General features: G+C 37.9%; 1 protein-coding gene across 2 annotated transcripts in view; it reads left to right on the forward strand.

Moving 5' to 3' along the window:
- The window catches only part of PPP1CB (protein phosphatase 1 catalytic subunit beta), a 30,328-nt gene that overhangs the window by 14,750 nt on the left and 3,385 nt on the right, over positions 1 to 12,193 (forward strand). For both annotated transcript variants that reach the window (XM_072856732.1, XM_072856733.1), the window contains exons 3-6: positions 1,480 to 1,710; positions 2,061 to 2,165; positions 7,803 to 7,874; positions 11,341 to 11,492. In XM_072856732.1, coding sequence (XP_072712833.1) covers positions 1,480 to 1,710; positions 2,061 to 2,165; positions 7,803 to 7,874; positions 11,341 to 11,492 — 560 coding nt within the window. The remainder of the gene's footprint in view (positions 1 to 1,479; positions 1,711 to 2,060; positions 2,166 to 7,802; positions 7,875 to 11,340; positions 11,493 to 12,193) is intronic.

Consider the following 12,193-nt stretch of genomic DNA (forward strand, 5'->3'; position numbering starts at 1 on the left):
ACTCAGCACAGCAATGACTTGTTGAGGAGTCTTCTATGTTTTCTTCTGGTTGTGACCTGGAGCTTTCTAAATATCAAGTAGAATAGGAATCATTCTTGTTGCAACATATGTGAAAATGATTTTGAAACTTCAGATTGTGTCTGGAACTGGGTAGTGGCTAATGTTCCCTGTTATTAGAAGAAAATTGGGAAGTGATTCCTCTCCCTGAGTGAGAAATAGTTACGGAAGAATGGCTGCCTAAAAGAGGAAGTATTGCATTTCTCATGGAAAGAGTAAAGAAGAATATAGCTATGTACTCTTCTTACCGCTGTATGCTTTAAGAATTGAACTGGAGAGCATACGGGCTTGGAAAGCTTTTTTCTTTTTTATGGAGAAGATTATGGAAAAAGTTTGAGATGTGTGTGTTGGGTTTTTTCTTTTTTAAGGCCGTAGTAGCTAGCGCTTTACTGGAGAATACCTGTGCTTAACCAAGTCGGGATTTTGCCACTGAACAAGCAGCAAAAATGAAAACACATTTATGGAATGCTTAGCATAAGGGACCAGGAGGTACTAAATTCAAACAGCATGCAGCTTGTACTGAAGGCTTCTTGCATAGCTTTTTTGCATTCAGTCACTTTGGTAATGAATTCTACAGTCAGGTGGAATACATTGCATGTATTCTACAAGTTACTGTAGAGCAGCTTTGGTATCTTCTGTGAACTTAGGGGCAGCTTACAGATAGTTAGTTTTGGCTAGTCTGATATGATACACTGTGGTGTTGTAATTGCCACACAGAGCTGTTTCATGGAAAGCCTGCTTAATTTTGAAGCTGGCAGTGTGATGAGTAACATGGCAGTTATTTTTCCTAAGATATACCTGCAGGGTTGAATATCTTGTAAGGGATATCAGTCTTTGAGTCTCTGTACTGTTTTTATATGAATAATTGCATCAAAGGAGGAGTTACCCTAAATGCTGGGAGATGGGAATCTTAGTACAGCAATGTTATGGGAGGACAAGCAGTTGAGCTTTGAAGTGCCCTCTGCCAGCACAATGTTCAGTTTCTCTCCAGTCTATCTAGATTCTTTACTGATCTGTTTTTGCAGTAAATAATGTGACTTAACTGTTTCTTAATACATTGGCTTCCTGGCCATGTTAACTGTTCAATTAGAGGTTGTCTTTCTGACCTTGTTTTAATTTGAACAAGCTAGAGCTTGGTTAGAAAGCTTAAGCTTAATTGTGAAGACTTCTCTAGCTTTTGGTTTTCTGACTGACATAGCAGTTCTGCAGATAGTGTGGGTTATTTACATTTAGTGAGTACTTCAGTTTGTAATATTAACATAGTTCTCACCTTTCTGATAGCTATTTCCAGTCTGTTTTTAAAGGAAATATTAATGCTTTTTTTAAGATCAGTTAATAAAAAGTGATTAGCTGACTTAAGTTCTGGATTTGTGTACTCTTTGTGTTGTTGCACTAATCCTTGGTAAACATTTTCTTATTCAGGTGATATTCATGGTCAGTATACAGACTTGCTTCGATTATTTGAATACGGAGGATTCCCACCGGAAGCTAATTATCTTTTCCTTGGAGATTATGTAGACAGAGGCAAACAGTCTCTGGAAACAATTTGTCTATTACTGGCATATAAAATCAAGTACCCGGAAAACTTCTTTCTCTTAAGAGGAAATCACGAGTGTGCTAGCATCAATCGGATCTATGGATTCTATGATGAATGTAAGCAAAACCTATTTCTTTTGAAAGACTGTTATAGACTAATACAGTATTTTGGAGACACTTCTAGTAGTGACTCTTGTACTGCAAGGATTTCAATATTCTGTGAACCTGCTTTGAAACTTTCTAAAAGTACATTTCAAACCAAGGTTAAAGTCACTCTAGAGAATTATTATTTGCTCTTCTGCTGTCCTTGAAATGATGTTGCAGGAGATAAAAATGTAAGTATGCTAGCAGAAATAAAGCCCTGTAAAGACAGTTTGCTAACATTTTTGGTCAGGTTGTGATATGTATTGCAGGCTGGCTTTAAGAAAACAACCTTCTCTTCCTAATGTCGCACGCTGTTCTTGTAGGCAAGCGGAGATTTAACATTAAGCTGTGGAAGACCTTCACAGACTGTTTTAACTGTCTGCCTATTGCAGCCATTGTGGATGAGAAGATCTTCTGTTGTCATGGAGGTAAGCTGATGACTGCTTTTAAAGGCTGTGTCTAAACTGATCTTTGTGTTAATGCTATACAAAATGGAGTGTGGATTTAGCTGGAGGTGTTTAACCTTATATTGTCTGTAAAGGTCACTGTTATGCCTTGTCCTTTTCTGTGCACCTGGTAGCAGACAGATGTCATTCTTACCTCATACACATGGCCCTCTGTGCCTGAGGGGCAAGTGCATCTGTAAGTATTCCCATCGGTATGTCCCCCTCTGAAGGATACTGAATGCTAGAATTCTTGCGTAATTTGGCACGACTTGTTGCTGTTACCATTTATCAGTGCAGCCTTAGCTAACATTGGCATCCCTAGCAGTGAAGTGAGAGAATAACTTTAACAAGTAACCCAACTCTGTAGTCTTGGCCTCTTTAGCTGGTTTCATAAGATGTTGGTGGAAGGGACCTCTGAGGTCATTTAGTCAAGCCTGCTGCTTGAAGAAAGACATTTGTTAACATCAGAGCAGGTTAGCTCTAAAGGTGGCTTGCTCTGACTCCATAAAACTTTTGCTATTGGAAAATCTACATTCTATGGGCGCCTATCCCAGTGCTGACCTTTTCTTGTAGAGAAAAGTGTTTGGTGTTGATCTGACAGAGGCTTGTGAGTTCTCTGAATATTGGAACTTACTTGGGCACTCTTTGTAGAAGGGGACTCCCCATGTTTTTACAGGCAATGATGCTTACAGTTTTTTGGGGACCTTGCAGAGTCAAACAATAGACAACAATTTCAAATTACTTGCAGGAAGAGCCATCCTGCCTTTTTGCAGCTGTCTTTGCAATTACCTCCATTAATAAGCAACTTGATGCCTTGCACTGAGTGATCCAGAGATGGTCTGGCAGGTGTCACACCTGCATTGTCAGTGAGATAGAGATTAGTGGAAGTGAGAGCACTGCAGAAACTTCTAGTTTGACTGAACAGCTCCATTTGGAATTAGAAGTAGCGTGCACCCAAAATTCCTGAGCACATTCTTCCAGACTTGGTGAGGTTGTATTGGTGGCTGCCATCCTGCCTTTATTAATTACAGGTATCTCTGCAAGAGCTCTGTCTGTATGGAATGTGCTGTAAAAATGATCCTGGCTCTTCTTGTGTCTTGTATTGAAAGCTGCTGCCTTCAGTGCCTGCTAGTATAAGCTATCAGAGTCTTATACGTAATATGTTCCGAGTTATTGTCATGTCTCTAAATACAGAATTAATACAGTGATAGACAGTTGAGTCTGCCAGTCTCCAGGTAGCATTGACATGTTAGAGAAAGTACTTGTTTTCTCACAGGTCATCTTTTCATCTCATTCTCAGTCAGTGTGGTGTCTTTTTCTTTTTTAAGAACTGGTATCTATCTTATGAGCTAGATCTCATATTTTAAGCATGTGAGATACAAAATCACCTCTGCACGAGGTAGCCAATTAACAGTGGCTAAAACCATGTAATAAATTTGTTTCCAAAAAAGCTGGTGAAGGAATTACTTTTTTACTATCATTATACTTTTTTGAATTTTGTTTTTTGGGAGACAGTACAGAATGAATGGTGACAAAATACTGTGGTGTTTCAGGCAAACAATTAAGCTTAGGTGGGTGGTAGAAGGTAATCAAGGAAGCTTAGCAGGTAGAGTAGAATGCTGTGTTCTATGACAAAACTGATAGTTTTGTGTGTATATGCACTTGAGACCTCAGTTATGAGCAAGAAGCCTAGAAAGCTATTTTTCAAGAAAAAAAAGTAAAGCTTTATTAGAAATGTATTGGGGGATTAACCTCTTGTTTAATCAAGTAGGAAAACTTTTATTTTGTGCATAGTATGCTTTAAGGATCCTCTTATGAAAAGCAATATTTACTTCTTTATTGAATGCTAATTGTCCCTTAAACTTGTACAGGCTTCATCTGTAACTGAAATTACTATCACTCACAACTGATCTGCGGCTGTGAAATAAAGTGAATAGATTACTAAATGTGCTGTGTGCTCCGAATAAATGAAAGTGGACATTCAGCACATAAATAAGTTTTGCCCTTTTTCCTCTCTTCTCCAATCCTATCCAAACTGCATTCCAGATCCCATGAAGTCATGGACTGTCAACGCCTTTTCATGATGTTTCTACTATAATAAACACTGAGACAGCAACACAAACCATTCAACTCTGCTGGAGGTTGAAGCTAGCATGTAGATATAAGGTAGGTGCCTTTTTTACTATATTGCGCATTTTTGCATAGTTTATTTTAAAAAAATTGTCCTCTGGGATATATAATAAAACTTTGCAAAACCGCATAACATAGTAAAACAAAAGGCACCTAACTTACCCCAGTAGGCTATCTACAGTAGCTTAAAATTGAGTCAGCTTTTTTGCCTAGACTTTTCTGGGCATCTGCTGTTTTGAGTTCTCTCTCACAATATAAATCAAACCTCTCTTGCCATCCCTGTCTCCAAATGTTCATGCTGCTGAAAGGATCTTTCATTGTATCCTTCCTATCACCTCTCTCTTTCTTCCATGTCTTTTCACGTTGCTCACACAAGTCATATTTTGGCCTTTTCTTAAGGCAGTCCTCTCAACTTACTTCTGCCTTTGCTCTTTGTCTCACTTCATTAAAGCCTATTCCATAACCATTCCCAACTTCTCCCTCTTGCTCTGCTTTGTATTCTGTACAGTATTGTCCTCTTATCTCTGACACCGCTCTCTAGTTCTAATCTTTAGAGACCTTATGTGATTACTTTCAAGTTTCCATAAATTAAGTCCATGTTGTAGTGTCATGTTGATGGAACACATTGGTCTTATCACATTGGATTTAAGCTCTGAGATGGGAGTTATGTTAGTTTAGTACAATACTGGATTTATGTAATATTTTCAAGCTCTGAAATTCTGTTTTTCTTGTGACATTAATGACAATGAAATGTATGTTGAAGGTGAAGTCTACTTGATAATCTTACATGGTATCCAAAGAGACCCAAGGAGCTTCCTGGATTATGCTATAAAAATAAGTAACCATCACTCTCACTTTACCTGTTCCACCTGATTAGGGAGTGGTTCACATCTGGAGCCTGGATTTGATGAGACTGCCAGGAGTAATGACAATTTGTTTTCTGTTTTCTCTTAGGGAAGAGGTGCTCTTACTCTTCAAGAAGCTAGTATACTGAAAGATACTTTTTATGTGCTTAGCTGTCATTATGTGACAAGACAACTTAATTCAATTGTGTACTTTTCAGTTGTCTTTCAGTACACAGTAGGTTGCAGCAATCACTGTAGTGGCAGCAGCTTGACTGAGCTTTAGTAGCCTGTGTTTGCATTCTTATTTCGATCATTTAATGCTGGTCATGTAAAACTTTTCTCTGTAGATCTGAATTTGAGACATTAGCTATTTCTTTTTGTGCAGGAGGAGTTAGGAAGATACTTGGGAAAAGAAGACCTCTTGGCTGGTTACAAAGAGGTTTACAAACATGCAGGCAGTTTTGTGGGGTTTTGCCATTTTATGGTGGTGGAAAATAGCACAAAAATTAACAGCTACAGAGTTGAGACATAGTTTGTAATGACATCTTTTCTTTTAAAGAACTTCATGTTTTGGGTGCAACCTGAAACGGTGAGAGCTGTAACCTCATCGAACGTCACAAACTGGTTGTGCTTATTTCGTTAGAGATTGTCCATTACTATCTCAGGGTGTGGTGCTGAGTAGAATCAGAGTAGAATCCACATGCCTTTGTGCTGATGTAATCTGCATACAAATAGATGAGTTCTGGGGAAGGGGAAGAGGTAGGTTGGTCAAAGTTTAAAAGCTGATTATCTACTTGAATTTATATTAGTGTCCCTGTATTGTTGTGTAAGTAGAATTGACTAAAACTCTTTTGATATGGTATTTAATGTAAGATTTCTGCCATCCTTCACAACCTCAAGGTAATCTTGTGAAGACAGCTTTAACAAGCTGAGGATACAGGCTTTTATCATAAGACTGCCTCAACAAAACTAATCTAAAATCTTAAAACTTGAAGAAAAATTCCTTAAGTCTTTAATGCATTGGAGTCATTGTTCCTGTAACACATACATTGCCACTGTGCAAACCCTGGTGTCAGCTGAAATTATTTTATGCGATGACTCCTTTCCAATGACAGGCTTTCTTCTATCATTTTCATAGTTCTGGACTGAGTCAAATAGATATGGCTTGTTAATATGAAATATGTTTCATAACAAATTAGGTCTTCGTGCTCTATTTCCAAATTTGCAACTTTCTTAATTGGGTAATCTTGGCCTAAGTCATTTAAGTCACTAGGACCCTTATTTAAGGACATGTTAAGATGCCAGAGCATCTAGTAGGCTCTCTTTCATGCCTGTATGCCTCAAGTAGAAAAGCTCTAAGACTGTGTTCTTAGAGGGTGGCTTTGGAATCCCATGCTTTGGCTGTAAGTAGATGTTAACATGGCAAAACTATACAAAAAGAGCTGTGTCTTTGTGATAAATGATTTTTTGAGTAATCAAGGTACTATGGTCTTATAAATGACCAAGCAGCTGAGCTGTAGTAGATGACCACCTCTGTGCTCCTTATCTATTGCAGTTGCACAGTCTAGTATTTGTTTGTCATCCAGTGACTGCTGCTCAGCTGATGTGTGGAAAAACACTGAAATACAGTGATGTGACTTATGATTCCAGTCATACCTGCAGGCTGCTTTGGCTTGTGGTCTTTTAAAGCTGGGTAGGGGATTTTCCTTTAGCTGTTATAAGGGTGGTTGTAAAGAAGGTCATCTGCATCCAGTTTAATTGTGTTAGATAATGGGAATGCTATCCTTCACTGGTTCTCTCTAGTAAGCTGTCATGGTTTAGCCCCAGCCGGGAACTAAGCACCACGCAGCCGCTCGCTCACTCCTCCCTGGTGGGATGGGGGAGAGAATTGGAAGAGCAAAAGTAAGAAAACTCGAGGGTTGAGATAAAAACAGTTTAATAGGTAAAGCAAAAGCCGTGCATGCAAGCAAAGCAAGGAATTCATTCACTACTTCCCATTGGCAGGCAGGTGTTCAGCCACCTCCAGAAAAGCAGGGCTTCATCATGTGTAATGGTTACTTGGGAAGACAAACGCCATCACTCCAAATGTCCCCCCCTTCCTTCTTCTTCCCCAGCTTTATATACTGAGCATGATGTCATGTGGTATGGAATAGCCCTTTGGTCAGTTTGGATCAACTCTCCTGGCTGTGTCCCCTCCCAGCTTCTTCTGCACCTGGCAGAGCACAGGAAGCTGAAAAGTCCTTGACCAGTGCAGCAACAACTAAAACATCTCTGTATTATCAACACTGTTTTCAGCACAAATCCAAAACATAGCCCCATACCAGCCGCTATAAAGAAAATTGACTCTATCTCAGCTGAAACCAGGACATAAGCTGTTAAAGAGAACATACTTAACTGTAGAGTTCTGTGCTGTGTGGCTAAAAGGATGGTAGGAAAACAATTAAAACCCCTTGCTAATTTCACTTGTGTTATTCTCTGTCCCTCAGTTCAGGAACTTAATTGTCTTATAGCAAACTGTCTTTTGTTTATATTACAGTGGAAACGATGGATGCTGTATCACTTTGAACCTCTAATTGTGTGTTTTCTGGAACCCTTTTTACAGGTAAAATACGTAGTTAAGTCACTTGTTTTCTTGTACTTACAGGACTGTCTCCAGATCTCCAGTCAATGGAGCAGATCCGGAGAATTATGAGACCTACAGATGTTCCTGACACAGGTGAGTGACATGGAATTTACTGTAAATAGGTCTTAATGATGAAACAGGTTTAATCAATTTCTGTACAGGCAATGCAGTGACTTAACACAACCTCTGTTCACAGTACAGTATTCCTTGATGTCTGTGTGGGGCATGAGTCTTGTTACTCATGATGGCTAAGTTGTCTGATATGTTAGAGGCTATTGCCCACGTTGTTATTGCTTGTCATAAGAGTAGGATACATTATCCAAGTTTGCATACATTATCCACAAGTTTGCCTTAAAACAAATTTAGAAATCTAATGAAAGATCAAATGAAACTAAACAGCTAGTTCTTTTTTCTTGCCTTGGTTAGGCGCATCCAAACCTTTTAGTCTATCAAAGAACATAACTGTTTAAAGCTTGCTGAGTATTATTTAAAGTATTTGGGCTTCTCTCTACTTGGGGCCATGTCCCCTTCCTCTTTACATTTGTAAAGTATAGCTCCTACTTCACTGCAGTTGGGATTTCAATTGCTTATATCAATGTGCTAATTTTGAAATTTCTTCTACTAATGCATTAATACTTTGTTTATAGTTGTTGAATGCAAATTGTCAGTGCTTTCTGTACAATATTCTTTTGAATGGTTTAATTGTCTTCCTCAGTGTCCCATTTATTCCAAATTTTGTTACTAGTGGATTGAAAAGACTGTCAAGCAGTACAACAGGATATTTTTTGAAATGTTGATTTCAACAGTGGTCTGAAATTAACTTTCAGAGATCACATCTAAACCTTTTCTTGAAACACAAATTACAGTTACAGTTAAACCTTGGAATAGAAGAATTCTACTTCCTGTAATGTTCCTCAGTGCTGATGCATAGGAGTAATTCAGCGACCAATATTAATATATCTACTGTCCCTTAAACAACATTTCTGTGCAAGCTGGTATATATACACTTGACACTGAGAAGCATTACTGGACTGGTAAATGAGTGTTTCTGTAGTATACATTACTACATTGTTCTTCCTTTTATGCTACGTATAATTCACTGAATGTATAACCAAATATATGTCAGTACAAATGAGTCGATCTTTACATTTATCAGAGCTCTCAGAAAAGGTAGTTCTATTCAACAGGCTAATACTACTGCTTGAGCCACCCCCACTTCAGGAATGCCCTTGCAGAATGTAGTTCTGGTTTCCATGGATACTCCACTGAAATCATATGTATTCTTAGTACCTCCTAAAAATAAATATAGAGATTTTTTAAAAAGGCGTTTGATCTACAGAGTGGTTTGCAGTCTTAACTTTGCTTTCAGAAGCAATAGCCGGATGTTTAGCAGCAGAGGTAAAATAAAATGTCCCATCAGAGGCATGTGTGCATGTGGTACAGTGACATAGGTCTTGGCCTTTTGGACCTGCTTAAGGGAACCAGTATTACAGAATGGAAGTAAATCTTGTGGAAAAATGAAAAATAAACTGAAGTGGTCTCACTTCTGTGAAAATTACAAGTCCTTAAAAGCTGTCCCTTTGTGGAGGGATGTCAACTTGGTGAATGTGTTGGTACAGAAATTCTTGGTAGATGTTTGTGTGGCTTGTGCTGAGAAGATTAGATCATTATGATAGTTTCTTCCAGCCTGATGAAAAAAAGCCGTTTCAACCTCAACTGCAATTTAAAGACCTCTTATTTTAGTGGCACTTTTATGGGGTTTGGAAGCTGTTTGCTCAAATCTGACTGTATTCCGACTTAAATCACTTGCCTTCGGTAACTGTTTAAAGTATTTGCATTTTGTGAGGCCAAGGTATAAATGATGTGTTTTGGTCAGTGTTGCCAACCATTTGCTTATTAGGAAACTAACTCCCTCTTTTGTGTAATCTTGAATGCTTCATATCATCTGTGTTATGGTATGCTGCTGCTCAGTCTAAGCTGTTGCAATGGTAGATGCTGCATATGAAAATATAAACCTACTTGGGCAGCATAGTTTAGTTTAGACAAACTTGTTGCAGGGTTCTGTTACACCACTGCTAAAGATTATAGAACAGATTTGCTTATTGCTGTGTATAACCCTAAAGATTATTTGATTTTGGGGAGAGAAGAGAAGCACTTCCTAAGCAGCTGAGACAAGCAGCTTCTGTCACTTGTTGGAGTTTCATTATAAGAAACCATTAGGGATTGCAGTGCAACTACTCTGTTTGGAAAAACATGTTATTCAATAAAGAACTAAATTTTAGTAAAGTAAGTTTGTCATATGCTGTCTGTATTCAGTAGTTTATTTCTAGATAAATATTTTATCTAAAATGCAGTTGTACTTGCTCTATTCTTTGTCTTCTAAAAGCAAATAAAATCTTAGCCTCTGCTAGAGAGGAACTGTGACTGGCAGCAAAGACCATTGGATAGCTGTATGTAAATACAAAATGATCTAGTTGCACAATAGGTTTCAGACATTAGTTTTGCTTGGTTACAACTTGAAGGATCTCTTACTTAAGAAATATTGTCTTCAATATTTTGTTTAGCAAAAACCATGTGTAATTGTAAATCAAACTTCTGAGTACCAGATAAAGGAGCCTGCTGGCATCTCTTTCAGACTGTGAAACAAGGCTCATAAGTATTTAAATGCTTAAGGGTTAGTCATCACAGGTAAAGAAAGTACAATTTCATGGAAAACTATGAAATACATTTTGAATGCGTTTTGTGTTGTAGTTGAATTGACCTGGTTCTTTCTCATGTGAAAATGCTTTGAAAGTTCTATGTATAAAGGCATTGCAGTTGATCTAGAGAATTTTTTTTTAGTACCCAGTTTTAACTCCAGAGTTAGCTGACCTTTTGTTGGCAGCAGAAAAAACATCTTGACCAGTGCTAAAACGCCAGAGAGGTTTATTGTTCTAATTTAGATTCCAGACTGGTTGGCATGAGGGTTTTTGAAAAGTCAACAGTGGTCCAAGCAAACTGAAAGCGCTACCTGAAACAATATATCAGAATTTTGCCATGTTAAATTTTGATTTAGTCACGTAAGGTTCTTCATGTATGGTAAGAAAGGTAAGAATCAAAGCTGTTCCATGTTCAGAGGGTTGTGGTACAAGCTTATTTGCTATATTTATGACTGGCCTTGCATAGGATTTTAAAATTTACTGCAGCTTTCAAACTAAGCTTTCTTGGTGAGCTATGAAATTGATGGTTGCCTTTTAAAATGCACCCACTGCAGTATTTTTAAATTCCTCAAATGCTCATTCTAAATGTGCTGAATATTACAATTAAACATTATTTCAGAGAACTGTTTGGCTGTGACTTGTTTCATTTGAAGGTACTTTCAGTGGTGAGTGGGGAAAAAAAATCTCCAGACTTACGCAGACCGTATCTTTGGTCTGAATTGCACCTTAAGTATTGCTGTATTTGTTGCTAAGACTTATTTTCTTTAGGAGAGCTGCTCTGGTAATTACGATGAAACTATTTTACATTATAGCATGATACCTCCTAAGACTAGCATCTTCACTTGTATTATCTTTCAAAGGCTTGCTGTGTGACCTGCTGTGGTCTGACCCAGACAAAGATGTGCAAGGCTGGGGTGAAAATGATCGTGGGGTCTCTTTCACTTTTGGTGCTGATGTGGTCAGTAAATTTCTGAATCGTCACGATCTGGATTTGATCTGTCGAGCTCACCAGGTATGAATTTATGCTGCTGTTGCTTCTTAAAACCTCTCATAGACTTTCTGCCCCTTTGGTGCTGCTTATCAGTAGGATATATTTGAAACTTACTTTGCCTTGTGTTACTTTTAGAAAAAAGATCTTCCTAATAAAGGGACTATAAGGCTGTGTCCTTCTGTTGACTCATATTGAACTGAGTGTCTAATGTCAGTGAAGTAAAATACTAACACTAGATTTCCCCATGATCTTTCTTTTGTATTGCGTGTTTACTGTTAGACTGTTGTATATGAACATTAGAAGTAGTGTCCAGGTTTAAAGTGACAAAGTGACTTGAATTCAAGATTTACAATGAAGTTTCAGAGTTCTTGTATTTCAGTAGTAGTCAGTTCTCTGGTAGTTGTGGCTTAAATGATCTCCGCTTCGCTTCATGGAAGTATTAAATGCAATTTGAATGTTTCTACAAACAAGTCTGTACATAAAAGCTTTCACTGTTGCCTTCATTTTGGTTCAACTATCTATAGAGTACTTTGGCATAGATTGTTTGACTTACTGAAATGTGCAGAAAGCAAGGTTATTTTTGGCATCGTCAATCTTTAAGTACACTTTTTTTTGCAATTTTTATTAAGTTACTTTAAGCAAGTGTCCTAGTTAGGTGGACATCAGGCTTCAGTTTCCTGTATAACATTTCAGTTTCATTATTTAGTCAATTTTAAAAGCTC

The sequence above is a fragment of the Ciconia boyciana genome, chromosome 3 (assembly GCF_034638445.1).
Source record: "Ciconia boyciana chromosome 3, ASM3463844v1, whole genome shotgun sequence".
NCBI classification, from domain to species: domain Eukaryota; kingdom Metazoa; phylum Chordata; class Aves; order Ciconiiformes; family Ciconiidae; genus Ciconia; species Ciconia boyciana.